Source organism: Echiichthys vipera (assembly GCF_963691815.1).
Source record: "Echiichthys vipera genome assembly, chromosome: 8".
Lineage (NCBI taxonomy): Eukaryota > Metazoa > Chordata > Actinopteri > Perciformes > Trachinidae > Echiichthys > Echiichthys vipera.
The window spans coordinates 32765003-32787866 of NC_139833.1; the positions used below are offsets into that span (position 1 = coordinate 32765003).

A 22864-nucleotide genomic window follows, 5' to 3' on the forward strand; every position below is an offset into this window, starting at 1 on the left:
GTTAGCACTTTCTATTAGCAACAGTTCCACTTTTAAAGCCAGGCTGCAGAACTTTTACGAATGAATGTCTGTTACTTTCAAACCCTTGCCCTAATAGTACACACAATACTGTTGTTGTCGGCTCTTCCAGATGCTTTCAACATTGTTTTATGGTCATACAGTTCAACGTTGAGGCAGTGCAGCGGAAAACCCTGCACATTACCTCCCCTTTTTGTCCTCCTGTGGGAGAGTCTGAGGTGTGGATCCATGAAGAACCAGCAGTCCACACAGAGTGACAGAGATTCCCACCCACCATAGAGCTCCATGACCCTCTTCAAACATCACCCTCCCCAGGATTGCCTGGACACACAAATAAAAGAGAGTCACTGACACACAACACAAGTCTGAATGCTTTTTTCTTTTCACAGGCTCAATACTGTTCAAAGTAAAACAATGGAAGGGTAATGCTTACTGAGGAGATGAAGTTTGATGCAGTGGTAGTGACTGTAGCCCTGGCTGAAGAGGAGCAGTGGCGGAGAGCCTTGGAGAAGAAGGTCCACATGACAGCGTTACAGGTAAACAGCAGGCCTCCACACAGCAGCCTCAGGGGGATGTGGAGCTGCAGAGACAGCAGTCAGCCACACAAATGAAAGAAGAAAAAAAGTGGTGTTCTGCTGGGTTAACATCTGGATCTTCAGGGTCACCAGACTATACGTACTGTAGGCCATGCATTCTATTTTTTGCTTGTTGAATAACAGGATTAATACAATTGTTAGAAAGGCCAGCAGTAGACTCCAGACTCAGACACATCACAGTAACTTTAATTTGTTTCCACTGCCAGCACATATCATCATAGAAGAGAGTAGCACATGAGGCCACGCCCCCATTCTACAGAAAACAAACGGCCGGCTTTGACTGGCGGTGAATACAAATCCCGTCACAATCTATCCTGATTTCGCCTGTTTTACGTGAACCGGCCTGGAAACCTCCTGCAATGGCTAACGTTAGTCAGGCAGACAGCTGTGTTAGGGCGCTGCAGAGCGATGATTGGCGTTACATGGATAAAATCAAACAGTTGGTGAATGTTTGTCCAGTTTACCGGAGAAGTGGGTAAAGGAGCCCACTCAGTGTCCAGAGGGGACACACATTTATTCTACCACACTGAATCGGCAGGTAATGCAGAACTATGACAACGTCCTTAATATCCTGTGGTTTTAGTTAAGCTCTGTGAAAGAAAACAAACAGCCAAGGCTTTGTCCGCCTGAGGTTAAATGATCTTTCTCTCTCTCTGACGCACGCACGCACAGACACAATTTTTTTTTTAACATCATTCTGTCAATAAATGTTTAAATATTAATGTGATCAAATGTATTTTTATAAACTGAGTACTCACTCCTGTTTTTCGAACACTGTTTAGAACACTGAGGTCTTCTCCTTTGTTTTCAGCGACGAGGGGGCGTGGCCTTTTATGTGACGTAGGGTTACTCTCTTCTATCGACTCAGTGGGGATTTTTTTCCCCTCTGCAGATAAAAACAAACAAACTAAAACAAAACTGACAACAGAAACTGAGGGCTATGGCAGGAAAGAAAAAGCCAGCCTTGATCTAGTCTAGTCTGATCATTCTGGCTTAAGTTGCACGTACACCGAGCCAGGATGAGAAGCAGCAGCTATGACTTTTACCTGTAACAGAGTATTTCTACACTGTGGCATTACTACTTTTATTTAAGTAAAAGCTCTGAGTAGCCTCCTCCTTCCACCACGACACACACACTGGAGATCAAAATTAGAGAAGTATTAGAGAGTATTACTTCTTGGTTTATTCTGATATATTATTTCTTTATTGAATAGAATTCAATAGAATATCCTCTGTCTATACCACTGCTGTACTAGCATGTTTTTTAAATAACCAAGGCACTTCAACAAAAACCTTTATTTTGGGAAAAAAACAGTTAGCAAACTTAGAGAACACTTTCGGACCCTCCCAGTTATTGGTGTTATTCTGCACCTGGTGACAATTGGCTTCGTTGTTGGACACGTCCTATTTATCAGCAGCTCTCCTGGGGCCTCATTTCTAAAGCTTGCTGCTCACAAAAACCTTGCGTAGAAAGATAGAAATGTGCGGTGGCAAACGGTATTTATAGAAAAAGTATTTGCGGAGAAGCGTGCGTATTACTACGGCAACTATCACCCGTGAGTAGAGCTCCTGCAAAGTTTTCCAACTCAGCAATCAACGCCACTCAATGGAAATGAAACGAAATACAGCAACATTAACTATACAATCATATTTGCAGAAAATGCATTTCTTACATCCACATGTTCTCTGAAAGGCACTGAATCTCTGGATACAGACCACGACACATTTCTGCACAAAAATCACAAAAAATTAAAATCCTATTATTTTGAACTGCTAGGCTGAGAGTCCAATCACCCAAAACTTTGCAGGAATTATCCTTTAATCATCTTGATGACAAGTTATTAAAATAATTGAAATAGTCCAAAACATGTAATTTATGAAGAAACATCTTCCTGTATGTTGTACTCATAACAGGAAGTATTTTATATCCTCGCAATAATTAGTCTGATTAACATCAAACTGGGACTGATAGTTCCCCATGGTAATTTGAGGCTCTGTGCAAACGTTGAGGTCAATCCGATATTAGTTGGCACAAACCATGCGAAAAATATTCAAAACCTACTTTTGCAAACTGGTCCTAGGCCAAGAGTCAGCACAAAATTTTGCAAACATGGTAAATGGACTTGTACTTATATAGCGCCTTTCTAGTCTTTTGACTACTCAAGACACATTCACCCATTCACACTGATGACAGAGGACATCCACATACCATCTAATCTGAATTTCTATCTGAATTCTCAGAGTTTCTGTCAAATTTTGTCCTTAAATCTGTAATCATTGTAGGAGATTCTAATATTCACATGGACGTTGATAATAATAGCCTTAGTACTGCGTTTATCTCTCTATTAGATTCTATTGGTTTTAGTCAGAGTGTACATAAACCTACTCACTGTTTTAATCACACCCTCAACCTTGTTTTGGCTTATGGTTTGGAAATCAATGACTTAATAGTCTTTCCACATAATCCTATTTTATCAGACCATTATTTTATAACTTTTGAATTCGTATTACAGGACTACTCACCTCTGGGCAAAAGTTTCTACACTAGATGTTTATCTGATAGTGCTATAACTAAATTTAAGGAAGCGATTCCATCTGCATTTAATTTAATGCTAATATTCAAGACTCCTGCACTAACGTTAGTTTCTCTGAAATTGCTCACCTTGTTGACAGTGTTGCAGGCTCACTACGAACAACACTCGACTTTGTTGCTCCTTTAAAAAATAGGATAATGAAACAAGTAAAACAAGTATTGCGAAAATTGGAAAGTAAATAGCACTCCACTAAATTGGAGGAATCTCGCTTAGTTTGGCATGGAAGTCTAAAAACATATAGGAAGGCCCTCAGTAATGCCAGAGCAGCGTATTACTCATCTTTAATAGAGGAGAATAAGAACATCCTAGATTTCTGTTCAGCACTGTAGCCAGGCTGACAGCGAGCCACAGCTCTATTGAGCCATGTATTCCTAAAACCCTCAGTAGTAACGACTTCATGACCTCATAGTACCGTATTACCCGACTAGATTGCTGCGCTCTGAGAATGCAGGGCTACTTGTCGTTCCTAGAGTCTCCAAAAGTAGAATGGGAGGCAGAGCCTTCAGCTACCAAGCTCCTCTCCTGTGGAACCAACTCCGAAGTGTTATTTGGAAGACAGACACTGTCCCCATATTTAAGAGTAAACTTGAAACTTTCCTTTTTGATAAAGCTTAGGAGCCCTTAGCAATGTTGTTATTTTTAAGCTGATTTTTTTCTGCTTAATTATGCTGATATGGGCCTAGTCTGCCGGGGGATAATACTTTTCCAGATACTCTGAGCTTCTTTCCTCTCTGTCTGTATCATTCATGTCTCATCAATGCATGTTACTAATTCACTTCTTCCCCGGAGTAGTTTGTGCTTTGTCGTCTCTCAGGTCTCTGCTGATCGTGGTGGTGCCTGCTGCCGTGGTCCTGCATGACGCTTGCTATTATAATCTATCACCTTAGCTGTGCTTATTTCTACGATTCTGCTGTATTAACCGCCATTACATATAAGTCATATTCACATTACTATAGATATTGTTATAGTTACTGAAAGTGTGTCTGTCTTTGTCTCTCTCTGTCCATCTTTTCTCTCTTTCTCTCTCCTTTTCTTTCTCCCCAACCGGTCAAGACAGATGGCCGTCCTCCATAGAGCTGGGTCTGTCTGACGTTCCTGCCTATAATAGGGATGGTTTTCGTTGCCACCGTACTCTATGGGGGAATTGTTGAGTCTATGTAAATCATAAATAAGTCATAGAGTGTGGTCTATACCTAGTCTGTAAAGTGTCCTGAGATAACTTTTGTTATGATTTGGCACTATAAATAAAATTGAATTGAATTGAATTAAATTAACCATTCACACCACATTCACACACCCATGCACAGCACGGGGAGCAATTCAGGGTTCAGTGTCTTGCCCAAGGACACTTCGTCATGCGGACCGGGAGAGCTGTGGATCAAATGGCAGATCTCTGGAATGGAGGACGACCCACTCTAACTCTGAGCCACAGCCGCCGCCCCCTACTTAATCTTTCTAATGCTATGATCAAAAGTTATAAAAAATAATTATTTTCATAATCCAAACAATATGAAAGCTATAGAGGAAAGACTTGGTACACTGTAGTCAAAACAGGAAGTGATGCGTTAATTTGAAGTAGTTTCTCTGATTATCACAACTTGGAAAAGTTATATCCCTTTTTCAAACTGCAATCTGTGCTGCGTTTAAGCTGCGACTTGTGTCTTGCCCATGGACCTGCAGGTCCAAATTGCATCGCCTCTGCGGGTCGCCAGGTCAGAGTTGCATAGGGGGCATGGACCCTGTTGATACCTGCTTGCAGGTCTAGTTGAATTTTAGAACTGCATATGTCGGCAGGTGTGTTCGTTTGGCCGAAGTTGTAAAAAAGTTTTGTACAAAGTTATGGCTTCTATGTCCACATGAAACCACAAAATCCACCTCAAACAAAGTCATGCACATGCCAAAGCAGTACACTCATAACAGGAAGGCCATTTGAGCCAATTACAATTTTTTTTTAAATAAAAATGATTGTTGCTGGATGTGACTGAGTAGTTGTAGACACACACAAAGTGCTGAGAAGTTACTAAATAGCAGCAGTATTTTGGCTCAGTCTTCCATAACAACAACTCTGTTATCTGGTCACAGGTCTCCATGGATACACTGTTTACCGTCGCACAGTGGGACGTTTTCCTGCGCACACATGACTGCTGAAACTGAACTTTTCCAAAAAGTTCACCCTGGACTCCGGTTACAAAAAAACTCCAGTTTCAGGAGCAACAACTGTGGTTACGTGTGGATGAAAGGCCAACCCGCGTAGAGAAACACATGCTTTCAAAAATACCTTAGTTTGTGTGGACGGCCCCTAAGGAGACTGTAACCCTGAGACAGCAGGTTGTCCAGATGAAGGCCAAAGGGATGACCCTCTCAGCCATCAGAGAGAGGTTGGGCGTTCACAGTCTGTGATTTCAAGGATATTTAAACTTTACAAGGACACAGATTCAAGTCCCTCAAAAAGGCCAGCCGTCCATGTAAAACAAGTGCAGGAGAGGACAGGATTATGAGAAGACTCTCAATGGGGAATCAGTTCAACACTGCAGCTAGAGATGGTCTCCAGTTCAGTTCTCAACAGGGCAAGGATCTGTCTCTGCACACAGTGTCTCATCTTTAAGACTTTTTGGAGTGAAAGCCACTCTGCCGTGACCAAAGCTCTCATCAGTAGAAAGAATAAAAAGGCTAGACCTGCCTTTGCTGAGGAGCATGTTGTGTGGACAGAGGATAACTGGTCCAAAGTGACTTCAGTGATAAGAGGACGTTCAGTTTATTTGGGTGTAATGGAAACATTATATTGTGCCGGCTGGTTTGACTACGGAGAAGCGAACGGCGGCTCACTTGACCGCAGTGGGTGTTCGTAGTGTTGCCGATGTACTTGACTTTCATTTCCAAACCTTGGATATTAAATGAATCATGTCCAGCACCATGTGACAAGAAATTACATCAGAGAAAAAGACCCCTGATGAGGGGGAGACCATGTGCTGATATAGCATGTGCCCATGATAATGCCTGTCAAATTAGATTTTAAATTGAAATGTCAAATGGTGTAACTGGATAAACCATTTGACATTTCTATCCTCCTATTAAAAGCTTCTCAATTTTTGGCCAATCTTTTCAAATGTCATGAGTTAATGATACTGGTTTAAGATGTAATATTAGATCACTTACAATTTAGAACTATTTTTAGGTGTTTATTTTCTTGTGTTTTCTAAAAGTTGAGGTAATTTTAATTAAAGGTGAAACTTTATGATCAAAGCTGGTTAAGGCTATGATCAAATCACTATGTGGCAAGGCCTTGGTGTATGTTAAGCAGACTGACTTGATAACTTCAGAATCAAACTTAAAGCAGACTGACCTGATAACTCCAGAATCAAACTTAAAGCAGACTGACCTGATAACTTCAGAATCAAACTTAAAGCAGACTGACTCGATAACTTCAGAATCAAACTTAAAGCAGACTGACTTGATAACTTCAGAATCAAACATAAAGCAGACTGACCTGATAACTTCAGAATCAAACTTAAAGCAGAATGACTTGATAACTTCAGAATCGAACATAAAGCAGACTGACTCGATAACTTCAGAATCAAACTTAAAGCAGACTGACTTGATAACTTCAGAATCAAACTTTGCAGTTTCAGGACCTGCAGTTGATTCAGGCCGGTCAACTTGACATCAGGTCGGTGCATGTCAGTGTTTCGGGGGCTGTAGGCTGTTCTAATGTCTCATTATGTCTGCTGGTGTCTGTGCTGACCTTTTCTAACATAACCTTAAACAGTTTACTCAGAAGACCTGCCCGACGGGAGTCAAACATGACCACGGGTCTTTCCTTTCCTTCCCAAACACTGTCTCAAACTTCTGGGCTACAGCCCCGACTGTTTTAACGAGCAAGCGACGCGCCTGTCCAGCGCCAATAGTCGACAGAAGGAAATGTAAAGGAACATACGAGAGGTGTGATATTTACCCAGTCACAGGCTGGACTTCCACCGGGTGTTTCAGTCAAGCCGCTGAGCCCAGATTCACACATCTCTGTCAGGTAGTCTGCACCGAGGGACAGCTTGGCACACAGAGAGGCAGCGGCGCCGCAAAAGCCCGCGAACACCGCGAACACCGACCCTGGAACCATATTTCGCTGATACATCACCAGGACTGCAGTCCGTGCCTCACAGTTACACACTTACTTACACACGCACGCACACACACTTACACAAACACACACACACACACACACTTGTCATTCCAGTTTGCAACTGAGGAAACAGCGTAAGTGCCGCTCTATTATCAGTCCCCGCAGCAACCAGCGGAAACTCGAACGTTCCACCTCACTGCTGCCTCATACAAGTGGACTTTTCTCGTTTCTTGTAAGTGCACATTATTAAAAAATAAAATAATCTCATTACCAAAAAATAATTCAAATAATTTATACATTAAGACAACGGCGAAAATAGATCCTTGCATTACAAGGAATTTGACTTGATTTGAAGGTGCCTACAAGGAGACAGACATAAACATAAAAATAAATCTAAGCACATTAAACTATTAACCAGAAAGATAGAAAGTATACACATGTATGTATTTACACAAGTAGTACAGAAGGCAGTGTGCAGTTAAAGTGTCCAGTGATGGTGGTGGTGGTGGGGGGGGGATATATGAGGTCCATAAGTTTCGGTCTTTAGCTGTGTTCCAGAGCATGATGGGGAGAGACTGTCCTTGTGGCGAGAGGTTTTGGTCCTGATAGACCGCAGCCTTCGGCTGTAGGGGCGGGTTTCACACAACCTGTGCGAGAGAGGGGAGAGGGGTCAGCAGCTATTTTCCTAGCTCTCTTCAGGGTCCTGCAGGAGTAAAGATCCTGAAGAGAAGGGAGGTTACAGCCGATCACCCTTTCCCAGGGTGTGTTATTTAATTTGCTGTGACTAATTCTTAAGCTACTAAAAATGTCTTGCTCTCTTCAGTTTGCTCCACTGTTCTTACTCCTACTTTATTTTATATTTCATGTATTTCAAGTGTCTTCCTTTTGTTGCACCATCCCTGTATTGTTGCCACTGTTGGGAGTTTTTCCCTCCACACACTATGCTTTCCCCCTCTGACTTTGACGGTTAAATATTCATTTCCATATTACCATAACATATCTACCTTCACAATTTTTGGAATCCCTGTGTGTGCAGGCACCAGAGGTGTCAAGTAACCCCACTTAAGTAAAAGTTTGGGTATCTATACTTTACTGGAGTAATTCTGTTTCAGACAACTTTTTACTTCTACTCGTTACATTTTATGCAATCTGTACTTTCTACCCTTAAAAAATAGCTTCGTTACCAGGGCAGGGTTCTGAAACCCGATTCTAAATTTTCCCTGGGGCAAGATTTTGAAATACGTAGTGGTGACAGACAACAACTTCACCGGGTTTCACCATTTAAATTCAAGTTTTTATCTTTTAATCAACCAAGCCTCACAAAACACTCTTTATTCAAACTGGACAGAAACTAAATAAAACCCAAACCCGTCTGGTAAATCTTTAAACTGTAAAAAATCTGGCTGGAGGCAATTAAATGACAACATATTTGAAAAATCGCCCTGCTTAACTTGGTTGCTTTTCCAATAAAACTCTGGTTCGACTTGGTCCTTTGCTGCATGTCTTCCCCTCTCTCTATCCCCCCATTTCCTGTCAAATAAAAGCAACAATGCCAAAAACCAAGCCAAAGTTTTTTTTTCAAGACATTCACTGCAGCAGAATGATTGAGTTTCTGTTGGCATTGGAGGGAGATTTGGGCATAGAGACTGCCAGTCAATGTGCTCTCAGCAGCTCCAGGCCCCCACAGAGTGAGCTTTGGGCTTTGCAGCCAATTTGAAAAAGTGGCTAAAGAGTGGAATTGAAACTTCTGTGACATTCTTGACAATTTGTAATTCAGTGGATACACTTTTTTTAAGCATCACAACCTCCCCGAAATTACTTGTTTTTCTATCAGATCCATTCGGTCTGATGACGATCGGAAAGTCTAGAAGAGCTGCACAATTAAATAGTTTAACCCCATTCAAGTAAGAGGCCCGCGGCAGGCTAGTGCGCCTGCTCTATGGGCCATACAGTGCGGAAGCAGTGCTGATCATCCCAGTAAATATGCAGCAGCTGAACTCTTTTGTACCGTGGCCCTGAGGGGCAAATGACAACAACAAATCCAAAATGACAACGACAAATTCAAAATGACAACGACAAATTCAAAATGACAACGACAAATTCAAAATTACAACGACAAATCCAAAATGACAACAACATTAACTTCTACTGGAAAGGGTAGGGCCCATCTCGCAGAGGATGGACCCTCCTGATTGGACAGACGGACAGAACAGGAAGAAGAGAAGGAAAAACACGGAAATGCGGCTATTTTGAAAACATGAATACTTCCGAAGATACTTTGGCTATTATTAGGAATTATTTCGATGCAGGGCATACATACGACGTGATAGTTGATATGTTGTCAACCAATCACAACATCAGGACGAGTATACGCACTCTGAAGTCACGTTTGAGAGAAGCAGGGTTGTACAGAAGGAGCAACTATTCACAACTGGATGAGGTGAGACGTGCCGTCCTTACAGAGCTGCGTGGACCAGGGCAGCTATTCGGATATCGGATGTGGCAAGTACTCCAGCAAAAACACAAGCTACGTGTTAAACGACACACAGTGATGAGATTGCTGAAGCAACTTAATCCACAATGAACGTAAACAAGAACACGCCGGAGGTTTGTGAGGCGAACGTATCACTCCATGGGTCCAAACTACATATGGCATGTAGATGGAAACGATAAGCTGAAACCCTTTGGCTTGGCACTCTCAGGATGTATAGACGGGTTTTCAAGAAGGATCATGTGGCTTGTTTGTGGGGCTACAAACAACAACCCATCGGTCATCGCCCACAACTATATTAATTGTGTCAAGAGTGTTGGTGTGGTCCCTATGAGACTAAGGACAGACCATGGAACCGAAAATTGCACCATGGCTGCCATACAGTGTACCCTCAGACACGAGCATACAGACTACTATGCAGGCTCGTTGGGCCACAGTTATGGATCATCCGTTGGGAATCAACGTATCGAGGCGTGGTGGTCCATTCTGAGAAAAGGAAGGTAAATGAACCACTATTATGGCTCTAACCGCATAAAAGTATAATTATGTGTTACGCCCTGAAAAGGGGAGTGAATGAATGAAACTCTCGGACACGATACTTCTCTTCTGGCAGCTTCATTCAGAATTTATTGTTTACACAATTATATTCACAAATAGCATCAGGGTAGAAAAACATAAAACATTCAGATAATCAATAACCAACATTTCAAATATTAATATTATCTATAATTGCAATGAACCAAATAATATTCAATAGTAAGCAATTTAGTCTTTTAGCCAGTTAATTCACACTATAAACAACAACATTCATTACTAAATATACACATAAACAGTCAGTTATGCACACAAAATGCGCTGTGCCTGCGGTCACGTTACGCTCTGTGCCTGGGACGGCGCGACGGAGTTTAGCTAGCTGCTAGTTAGCGTCTCGGTTAGCGCCACTCCAGAACCCGAACATTAATACCCAAAACACCAAACTCAGTCGGCTCATCAGCAGAACAACATCTCAAACATATTATTTTACCATTCCAATAATATCAACTCCATAACCACTCTATACATCCTCTACCTGAAAAGGGGAGTGCATGAATGAAAATCTCGGACACGATACTTCTCTTCTGGCAGCTTCATTCAGAATGAGGCATCGTGGCCGAGAGCCCCCCCCCCTTTGGACCTCTGCAGGCATAACTAATCGAGCACAGGGAATCAAAAGGATCAACGGATGATCACAGGTTAATTCAACTTTTGACAGGTAAGTATTCTTATGCCATTAGTTTTTAACTCTTAATTCAACTTCTTAACATGCAGGTGACTGTATTCATTGCTTTTTAAACAACTTTTTCTTTTTTACATAAAATCAATCCATCACACACTCCCCTGCTAAATTAGATGTCGTCCCGACATCTCAATATTCATGAACCAAGAGTTCTCAACAAAAGGATAAGTATGGATGTACTGCTTATACATGACCCTACTCAATTTGGTGATGTTTTCTCTTCAGCCAAACAGTCTTTTTCAGTACTGACCAATCCACATATGTTTTATGCCTAGTAACTCTGCATCAGTACCGGTTGGTAAAAGTGATATCCATTTGTCCACATTGGCTGAACTCCTCTATATAATGCAGGCTGATACTGGTAAAGCATTTCATTTGCATGTGCTGCACTGTAACACGCTGGAGTCCCGAGTCGGTCGTAGGTGAAGATTTTCGGAGCTCTTCTTTCTCTCCTCTGCAAGTCATGTCTTTGTTCTCTGTCATTCTCACCCAAATCTGGACACAGGGATTCTGGAATCTCATCCTGTCCCACTGGTTGTAGATCCTCACTCCGATCATCTTCTTCTTGCAGCACATTCTCCTGCTGTATATTAGGCTCATTTGTGTTCGATTGGAGTCTTTCTTCAAACACTGGCTCAGCAGTGCTCAATACTGGTGTTTCTTGGTAATCCCCTTGTGTGACGTCATGTTCCATGGTTGTTTCAGCGCTTGGCCCTTGAGACTGTATTACTGGCTTGTAATTGTACTCACATTCATCATCTTCTTCTTCCTCTTCCAGATTTGCATTTTCTGTGGCTGTCTTTGTCAACCTCTTCTTTTGCTTTGATGACTCTTTTGGCTGGATCTCGAAGGGTAAGTGATCACACGGTAGCAACAGATTGCGATGTATGACTCTTGACCTTCCTCTTCCCTGCTCAGGTTTAACTTCATAGACTGGGATGTTTTCCCCAACCTGGCGTGTTACAACATGAATGTTCTCTTCCCAGTGATTACGTAGTTTTCCAGTGCCTCCCCTAGGAGTCAGATTTCTAACAAGGACGCGGTCACCTGGACACAACACTGAGATTCTCACTTTTACATCATAATGTCTTTTGCTTCTCTCGGTTGACTTATTTGCATTTTGTTGTACTATTCCATATGCTTCCTGCATTTCTCGCTTCCATTTCTCCATGTATGCTCGATGGTCTGTTTTTCCTGTGTCTGAGGTGAGTCCGAACAGGAGATCAATAGGTAACCTCGGGGACCTTCCAAATAGAAGATAAAAAGGGGAGAAACCTGTTACCTCACATCGTGTGCAGTTATATGCATAGATCAACTTGTTCAAGGATTCTTTCCAGTTAGTCTTCTGTTTGTCTGTGAGTGTCTTTAGCATTTGTAACAGTGTTCGATTAAAACGCTCGACTTGGCCATTCCCTTGTGGGTGATATGGTGTCGTCCGCGACCCCAACACACCACAGTTCTTTTTCAGCTGGGCAAAAAGCTGGTTCTCAAATTCGCCACCTTGATCATGGTGAATCCGTGTTGGCAGTCCAAACTTCAGGGCATAGTCGTTGAATATGCGATCGGCAACTGTTTTGGCAGACTTGGAGGTTGTAGCATAAGCCTGTGCAAAACGAGTGAAGTGGTCAACTATTATCAAGATATACTCGTATCCACCTTTGCACTTGTCCAAGTGGAGAAAATCTATTGACACTAGTTCAAATGGCTGTGTGGTAACAATGCTGGTGAGAGGAGCCCGTGTTTCTCTGCATGGTGTTTTTTGTTTCAGGCAAGTACACATTCTGGACACATAATGTTCAATCTCCTTTTGCATGTACGGCCAGAAGAATCTGTCTCTGATCAGTGATGTCGTACGATCAATGCCTTGATGGCCCATTTCATCATGCAAATCTTTCAGTACCATGGTCTTATACTTCTCAGGTAATACAAGCTGTGTCTTGTTTACGGTCTTCCTTCGAAGAATGCCATCTTCATCAATATGAAGTCTTTCCCATTCTGTAACTTGTCTGTAACTTGTCTTATGCTAGTTCTGTGTTGTGGCACATTGTTGTCTTCTGGTGTTCCTTTTAGCAAGTAATACAGTGGTCCTGCGATGCGAGAGAAATTCTGTATGTATTGTCTGTAATAGCTTAGCAAGCCCATTATGGCTCGTAGCTCTCCTACATTGTTCGGTCTCTTGTCTTTCAAAGCTCTCACAGCAATAGTGTCGGCTGGATCAATTTTGCTACCTTCTGCTGAAACAATCCTTCCCAAATATCGAACTTCATGTTTGAATAATTCACACTTAGTGGGTTTTAACTTGATCCCATGTTTTCTCAACAGCTGGAGCACCTTTCTGACATGATTCACATGGTCCTCAAATGACTGACTGTACACAAGGGTGTCATCCAAGTAGGGGATACAGATGTTGTCTCGCACCTCTTCCAGACACTCTTCCATGCAGCGTTGAAAGGCTGCGGGTGCATTCATCAGCCCGAATGGAATCCTTATCCATTCATACAGACCCCATGGCGTCACGAATGCAGTCAAAGGCCTGCTGTCTTTATCCACGAAGCCCTGATGGTAGGCCTTTCCTTGGTCTAACAGTGAAAACCATGAGTGGCAACCAAGGCTGTCGAGGATGTCCTGCACTCGAGGGATTGGCTGTCTGTCCGGGTGAGTCTTTTTGTTTAACTCTCTGTAATCTATACAAAGACGTAGGCTGCCATCTTTTTTTCTTACACAAACGACGGGTGAGGCATACGGTGAGTTGGATTTCTTCACCCATCCTTGTGCAATAAGATTGTGCAAATAGTCCTTCATCTCTTTATATAGTGGCTTTGGTACTGACAGGTAAGTGCGTGCTACAGGATCCATGTCCTTCAATGATATGCTCAACTTCAGCTTTTCAATACATCCAATGTCATCCTCTGATTTAGAAAAGGAGGAGCACTCTTCTCGGAGCATGTTCTTTGCTATTACTCTTTCAGGTTCACTTAGATGAGTCAAGTTAATTGGTGGATTCCATGGAATGTCAGTACTTTGCTCACGTTCTGCATTCAGGTGACTCACCGACACTGGAGGAGGATGATTGGGTCTCTTGAACACTGTAGCTGGATACACGGCCTGAACTTGCTGCACAGTGCCCACAGAAGTTCTTCCTGACAGTTCAATATCATGGTCAGTGGGATTTTGCACATCAACAACAATGTATGGTGAAACACCACGTCTGAGTTTTATCAATGTCTCACTAAACTCTAAGCCTTCAGCCCACTGAGAATTTGTGTCAGGCTCAAAGAGAAGTGTAGAGTCTTTTTTCAGTGGCTGTGTCTGTACCTTACAGTCTATTTGAACAGAGGTGTGTTTGGGTACAATGACTTTCTCTCTAGTTGTTTTCACAATATAGTCACATGTCTGTTCCACAGTCACCAGATCAATGAAGGCTGTAACATTTTCTTTCTGAAGGCAAGGGAAAGCTGTCCTCAATGCCTCATGCAACTGCTCTCTTCTCATAACATCTGGTTCTCCTATGGTGTTAGTCTTTATTATATGCTCAATGACATTAAAGCCTAGGATGGGCTGTGAAAGGCTTCCACCTTTCATGACTAGCATGGGGACAACAAGTTCTTTGGGGTCGGCTCCATCTGCAGCTAATCCAAAAGTGACTTCAATGAAGCCCTCATACGGCATGTTCTGTCCATTAGCAGCCGTGATTTGCAAATTGTTGGGTGCATCAAGTAACTCAGAGATATCTCTTAACTTCTCATGTGGTAAATGTCTCCTTTTCCACTTTTTATCAACAATGCAGACTTGAGAGCCAGTATCCCATAATGCTCGAGTTTTGTGGCCTTGTATATAACATTCAACCATACATCGTTTCCCTACTAGATCAATGAGATGGGAATGGCTGTCTTCTTTCTTGTTGTTAGAGGCATTTGTACTTGGGTGAAAGCACTGATTTACTTGCGAGTGAGGGTGTTGGTTGCACAGTTTTCTGTGTTTTGGCCAATGTTCAGCTTGACAAGTTTTAGAGCAGTAAGTGTCTTTTTTACAGGATGCACATCTTTTCAATCTTTGTTCCTTTCCGGAGACACCACAGTGAGAACAATACAGTTGGGACTTTGCACTGTTGCTGGTTACTCCCTGTCCCGTGGGGGTAACCCTCTTTCGTTTAAAGGACCATCTTTGTCTTGTCTGGCTCCTCTCATCCTGCAACCTATGAAGTGCTCGCTGCTGCCACATCTGTAGCAATGGGTGCAATACTCACTCCCACTCCGCTGACAGCCAAAGCATTTCCTCAGGTGTGCGTGATTTTGGGCAGGGTACTGCCGCTGTGGGGCAAATCTCTGTTGGTATTGAGCTGTATCTCCTCTTCGCCCTGGCCCTGGGGGAGGCCAACAGTTTTGTGGAGACTGCTGGAACTGTGGGGGCGGGCTGTATTCCTGTGCTACAGTTGTGGCAAGATACTGTTTCTGTGCTGGGTTAGGCTGTTGAATTGACTCTCTGATTTGTGCAACTTCAGCGCCAAGATTTTTCAGTTGTGCCATTTCAGTACGCATTTCTTTCAGTTCATTTAGTACATCTGGCTGAAGTTTGCTGGTGTGTTCCAAATTTGGATTTTTAATTTTTTTATCTGCAGGTGTGTCATTAGACTGAGCTGAGTGCACAGTGGTTGGCCGGTGTTGGATAAGTAATTTCTTTTTATTTTGTCTCTCTGCTTCATTTGCACAAGCAATGTTGAGTTTCTCAAGGAGCAGCTCATGACTTGTTGCTGTTTGTTGCAGGTATGGCTGGAGGTCGCTCCTGATGCTGTCATTCTGCAGGCCTGTCAGGACGGTATGGAGAAACATGCTCTGTACAAGGACAGGATCATATCTGAGACCAGATTCTGCTTCCTGTGAAGCAAACAGGATTTTTTGCCTCAAGTCCAGGGCACGGATCAGAAAGTTTTGTGGGGTTTCCTTATTACTTTGGACCTCTGAGGTAAGTTGCTTGTACAGTTCTGTTGCCCCCTTTTCTTGGTAATGAGATCTGAGAATTCTTCTCAAGGTAGGTAAGGTAAGATTGTTTTTTCCCTTAAGATAGCTGCGTAGTTGTAAGCCAGGCGCTATTGCTCTGATCACTGCATCAACGATTTCCATTTCAGGAAATCCCTTGCTAATGCCTTGCTCAATTTGATGTGCTAAACTGGAGAAGGTAAGCTTGTCTCTTTGTCCTGGCTCACCAATCTGACCTGCTATTTTGAATTCTTTGTTCCACTGGAGTGAGAGACGAGGTGGAGGGGTCAGTTGGGCAGGGGCATGTTCTTTTTTAGCACTGCTAGCTCCCCCACTGACTTGACTTTGTTTCTCTTGTAGGGACAATGCTAGTGCTATTTGTAGTGTCTCGATCTCTTTTTTTAACTGTTCGGTTTCTGAAGGCTGAACAACCTGCTCTTCCACCAGGTCCGTCGGTTTTTCATTTGAGGCTGCATGTTCTGTTGCACTATTTTGAGCAACCTGTTGAAACTCGACAATTTTATCTCTCAGTAGCAGTAGTTCTGCCATCCCCTGGTCCTCAAGTTCTTTTAGCTCTTCTCTCTCCAAATGACTTGTGAGATGTGAGATGAGAGAGGAGCGACTTTTACCTGATACCCTTTCAAAGGTGGGACCAGCAATCGTTAGAAAATCACAAAGTTCAATCAACGTGTCTCTTGTGAGTGTATACAGAGCTCCACCAATTTCTAGTTTTAAGTCTTCTAGCTCCGAAGAATCCATTTCCAGTCTCTGACCCGTGGACCTCTGTGTGATGAAGAATCCTCTCCTTACAGATTAGACAAAGCAGCTCTCCTGGTACCCGTGGTTGACCTCAGATTGCATGCAAGTCCCTCTCCGCAGTTGATGAACCACCACACACTCTTTGTCCACCTCGGATGTAGATGTGGAGGGTTGAATGATGATCAGGGACCTCTATCTGGGACAGCTAGCCCTCGTCACATTCATCCCAGCGGTGCCTCCAAGATGTTACGCCCTGAAAAGGGGAGTGAATGAATGAAACTCTCGGACACGATACTTCTCTTCTGGCAGCTTCATTCAGAATTTATTGTTTACACAATTATATTCACAAATAGCATCAGGGTAGAAAAACATAAAACATTCAGATAATCAATAACCAACATTTCAAATATTAATATTATCTATAATTGCAATGAACCAAATAATATTCAATAGTAAGCAATTTAGTCTTTTAGCCAGTTAATTCACACTATAAACAACAACATTCATTACTAAATATACAGATAAACAGTCAGTTATGCACACAATATGCGCTGTGCCTGCGGTCACGTGACGCTCTGTGCCTGTGGTCACGTGACGCTCTGTGCCTGGGACGGCGCGACGGAGTGTAGCTAGCTGCTAGTTAGCGTCTCGGTTAGCGCCACTCCAGAACCCGAACATTAATACCCAAAACACCAAACTCAGTCGGCTCATCAGCAGAACAACATCTCAAACATATTATTTTACCATTCCAATAACATCAACTCCATAACCACTCTATACATCCTCTACCTGAAAAGGGGAGTGAATGAATGAAACTCTCGGACACGATACTTCTCTTCTGGCAGCTTCATTCAGAATGAGGCATCGTGGCCGAGAGCCCCCCCCCCTTTGGACCTCTGCAGGCATAACTAATCGAGCACAGGGAATCAAAAGGATCAACGGATGATCACAGGTTAATTCAACTTTTGACAGGTAAGTATTCTTATGCCATTAGTTTTTAACTCTTAATTCAACTTCTTAACATGCATGTGACTGTATTCATTGCTTTTTAAACAACTTTTTCTTTTTTACATAAAATCAATGCATCACATATGCATCTGCCAAAAAGGGATTTCAGTCAAATAAAAATGTATTTCAGCAGGTAAAACAGACTGGGTGGGCTCTAATCTGTCCCGTATAAATATAAAAAAGTATATGCTGTAATCACGTATATGTCATGACTGATCACGCAATGAATTGCAAATTCGACTGAATTATGTAAGACATTTAAGTTTTAAAAAGACCTGTATTTGCTGTTACTATTTGCTGTTACCACGGATAAATAGTTATGCATATTTGCACATTATGATCCTGATAGAAACAGCTGTCCATATTAAACTGGGCGATGTAGCAGGCTCTGTCCGTAGACAGAAATCATTTTTAAGCAGAACACACAATTAAAGTCAGAGTACGGTCATAGCCAAATGAACAGACCGCATAGAAATAGCTTCGTGTTGTGTTAATTCTTTTCTGTTCGAGAGCGAACCCTTTCCTTCTGGGGGCTCAATTTTGGATGGACCTGTTTGGAGATCTGAGACACTCTGGAGCCTTTAATGGCAGCCATGAACATCAGGACTTACTGAGATTCTCCTACAGTGATGTTCTGCAAAAAGACCTGGATGAGTGCACGGACCTCTGGAATAAGCACAGGATTAGACCCTCCAGACTTGCATCATGTCCTGGGGGAATACCTGACGAACTCTATCTCTTGCCTTACAGGTAAATCCACATTAACTGACAATGAATTGACTATATCTATTCCTACAAAAATGCATATTGGAATGCAACACATATTGGAAATACAGTTTGCCTTTATGATGAATTATGTCACTTTGCAGGTTTGGTTCAAGGGACTGTGGATTGGCCATTGAAGACAGGGAATTGGATACATTTCCTGAGTCAAGGCAAACTCTTCATACATGCAGTGATGCAGACATCCAGGATTATCTTCAACAGACTGTTGAGCAAAGTGGATTACAGCAGCCACATGATTGGGAGTCAGCCTCCGAACTATTTATCACTTTGAAAGAAATAGCTGGCCTATAAATATGCACTACTACAGCCAACTCTTAAAGGTCAGGCAAGGTCTAGGGTTTTGTTGATTTTGCATACTTTTGTAAATTCCCCTTTAAAGCGTTCTTGCATACAACATATGACCCAAGTGTTTATATGGAAATTGTCAGAACAAACTTAGCTTTATGCATAGTGAGGCCCAAATTTGTCCTAGAGCAATGTGTAAAGAGAGTATTAATCCCAAATGCTGAAAATGGAATTCCACTTTTTCAAATTCTTCATATCTCTTTTGAAACATACCTTTACTCATGTGGACAAACTGTTTTGAAAACATTGTCAAATGTGTTTATTTTTCATTTAACCAAGTAATGAACAGCAATTAAATATGTTGAACTGAACTGAGCATGCACTCTTTAATCTTTATCAGCTGCATTTTTGCAGACTGGACCAAAATCCAGACATTAAATACACCCAAAGCCTGGAGAGTTCTGTAAGCCAAACTCCATGTTTGTCTTAAAGACAGTGTACGTCTCAAGGAGAGGGAGCTTTAGTGTATTTGCACAAGTGTTTGCCATAGGGAATGGCAAATTTGTTAAGAACTCGATGCATGGTAGTGGTGTTATTCCAGCAGGTGGAAGTGATGTGAGCCCTGTAGCAAACATCAGTACATCCTCTAGGGACACAGCAGTTGCGTTTTCTGAAAGGGAAAAGTCAACATTGTTTTAGTGTCTTCATCATCTAACAAGTAAATTAAGTAAATTTTTTACAAACAGCATATAAAGAAGCCATAACAAACCTTCACAATCAAGAAGAAAATCTGCCCAAAATCCAAGTGCCTTGCATTCTTTCTGGCGACTGTTACTTCCTGCTGGACTGAGGTGTGGTTTAAACAAGCTTTCCATGTCTGCAGCTGTCAGGTTCGTCTGAGAGTGGCACAAAAGTGGGGCCAATACACAAGGATGCTGCTGGAGTGCGGTCAGAAAGTGTAGACTTGCAAATCCTTCTTTGAAACTATTAGGGACAATGATCATATAACAGAAGGTTTCAGTTACTATGCTAATTACACCAGAGTCTGAGGGCGTGATCACACTATCCTTTTGGCCGCGGCCAAAACCGGTTTTTCAGCTAAAGTCTAGTACCTTTAAGTAGTGTGAGTGCACCCGCTCCGCGCTCAACTGGGGCCAGCTGGCCCTCCACGGCCCGCTTGAAATAGGTGGGCTTTAGCGGAGCCGTTTGCACATGTACGAGCACGAGCGTGCGCACGTGTACGAGCACGAGCCCTACGGCAGTAGCGTTATGTCCGCCTGTTCGGACATGTAAATAGAAGGACGGACCATGCGCGGACATTTAACAACAACAACAATGGCGGTGAAAGGTTCACGTTGGTGTGATGCCGAGGTGGAGTGTTTACTGCAGATTTGGTCGGATGAAAATATTCAAAAACAGTCGACAAGACGCACAAAAACTCCGAGGTCTATGGAAAGATTTGTAAACAAAGCCACACACACGCGATCAATGCGTGTGACGTGTTACGGCGTGATGACATATGGACAGCAAGAAGCATTGGCCGAGGCCCAGGTAGTGTGAGTACAAACGGGGCTGGGGCGCGGGGGGGAGATGGAGGGGGGACAAGTACCCTAAAGTCCGGGTCTCGGTCCGGGAGGACAGTGTGAGTCCGCCCTAACACTCAAACAAACTTTTCACTAAACCTGCTTTACCATTTGTGAATGTCACACAATCTTATCTGTAGCCACTTTTAAAGCATTCAAGTGATAAATCATGGGACTGGAAAGCATGTGGTTGTTAAACATGAGATTGAAATATGTTTGATGAATGGAGAAAGAGAATGAGTCTTTATAAGTATTACCTTTGAATAACACTCTGGTTTCTGTGTAGAATATACCATTTGAGGTATTCCTCCGCAAGAGTTTGCTTGTCCTCAGAAGACTTCACATGTAGGAAGCATCCAGCAGTCTGGAACATGGAGCTGTTTTGCAAAAGTAAATTTTGTCTGTTTCCTGGACCTGTTAAAAAGACTTTGTAAGACTTACCAAAACCCATCCCTGATAGGTTAAGAATCTTGCAATGGTCAAGCAAATGGTAAACCACTCAAACAAAACATGGATCAAATTATTTTTTACTTAAATGTTCTCATACTGATAGAAGTGGAGATCTGAACATTCCGATCATCTGTTTATTTCACTATAACCTTACTCTAAATTAAATACTGGTTTCTCTTAGTTAACTCATTCCTTGAATCATGGTCACTTCATACCTGATGCAGAACTCTCCCTATCTCCTCATCTGTAATATCTCCGACAGTGGCGCTGAAACTGGGATTCCCTACAATGTGGTTAACAAGGTCCTTTGACAGGAAATGTGGTGCTGGTCCCCCGTGTACTATAGACACAGCAATGATCTTTCCTGCCAGGACATATTCATTTTCCCTGACAGCTGTCAATCAGAGTACAGAAAAAGTACAGTTAATTGGCATATTTATCTGCTAAGAGCGACTTTCTGTTAGAGTCAGGCAGGTGGTGACCCAGATGACATGAACCCTTTAATTTCATTCAGGCTTTTTTTTATAAAAGATTATATGTATGGCCAGGAAGTTTAACAAGACTAAAGGGGTTGTGTACAGTGTCAACTCTTATATTAAAGTGCTTAAATTTGGCAGAAAGTGGGACTTAATGTACAACAAAAATAATGCATTTATCAAAATATATTCACACTTTCACACACAAAATACATAAACTGTCATGGAAAAAAAGGACAACTGTAGCGTTGTACACCAGGTAACGGCTTTGTGGAGGTCCGTCAAAGATGGCGCGATGCTTCAGATCATTCATGAGAAGTGTGAGGAATTCCCGTCTGGGTCCGCCAGTATCTACACCTTCTTCAGGGGAGCCAGCATCATCACTAAACTTAACGAACATGTCACTTGCCTCGGAGTACGTGCAACGCTGAAAACCTTGGACAGCACCATCCCATACATTAGATCTGGACACGTTGAATCTTCTTGTGGTCAATGGGAAGCGCCAAATTTGCAATTATTTGAGGTGCACTTGTATGCCTAGAACAAAAAGTAGAAGTTACTTTGTAAAATTTTGTAGCTTATTAGCTGAACACAAATTGGATCAATCATCCCTTCCATTAAATATTCATAAATTGTACTGATAACACTTGATCATGATTCCTAGGGCACTCTCAAGGCAGTTAATAAAACAACATCTACAACATCAATACATTCAAATGGAGTTCCTTATAGAAAGACATCTCTCTACTGGACCTAGCACAAACTGTTTTTCTTGCTACAGTAACTGAGATTGTTTTTTCACCCTTCTTAATACAGTGACGTTTATTTGTTTAATAAGTACTCGCACTCTGTTCAAGTCTATTCTCCATTCTACAAAGATACAGGAAGATGGATAATACCCTAATAATTTACTCATGACTCACACAGGTTAATTAGAAGATGCCTCATTTGTTTCTTTGACAGTTAGAACTTCATCTATGTCATCATCATCATCATCATCATCATCGTCGTCGTCGTCGTCGTCGTCATCAATGACGATAGGCGCATACAGGTCTGTGTAGTTTCTGCACAAAGAAAAATATGTACACAAAATACAATAATAATGAAACATACCGTGTGTCTTCTTATCAGAATTCAAGAGCTTTAACATTCAATATGTTCCCCCTAGTATATATCTCTTACTTCCTGCTTTGCTACAGTGCGGACGCTTTTCTGCTTGCTCTCGCCTTTGCTTGCATTTTTTGCTACTATCTGCTACTATTTGCTTCTCCTCAATAAAAAACAAAGAGCAACAGCTCCTGGATATTTACAAAACCAGTGGGATTATATTTCTTTTAGATAACAGAGGCATTTTTCAATATTTTTACGACTTCCTCAACGCTAGGCAGGGAGGCCTACCATTCAAGATAAGCCTGAGCCTGTGCTACAGTGCTAAAGGTAATCACCAGA

The 22864-nt window shown here is 42.2% G+C and overlaps 1 protein-coding gene across 1 annotated transcript; it reads right to left on the reverse strand.

Moving 5' to 3' along the window:
- Positions 1–195: 195 nt before the first annotated feature.
- LOC310950412 (transmembrane protein 42-like) lies at positions 196–7427 on the reverse strand. Its single transcript, XM_083918211.1, has 3 exons — positions 7161–7427; positions 452–598; positions 196–339 (listed from the first exon to the last, which is right to left on the reverse strand). Exons 1-3 carry the CDS (start codon positions 7335–7337, stop codon positions 199–201), a joined length of 465 nt encoding a protein of 154 aa, XP_083774337.1. The 5' UTR covers positions 7338–7427; the 3' UTR covers positions 196–198.
- Positions 7428–22864: the final 15437 nt, after the last annotated feature.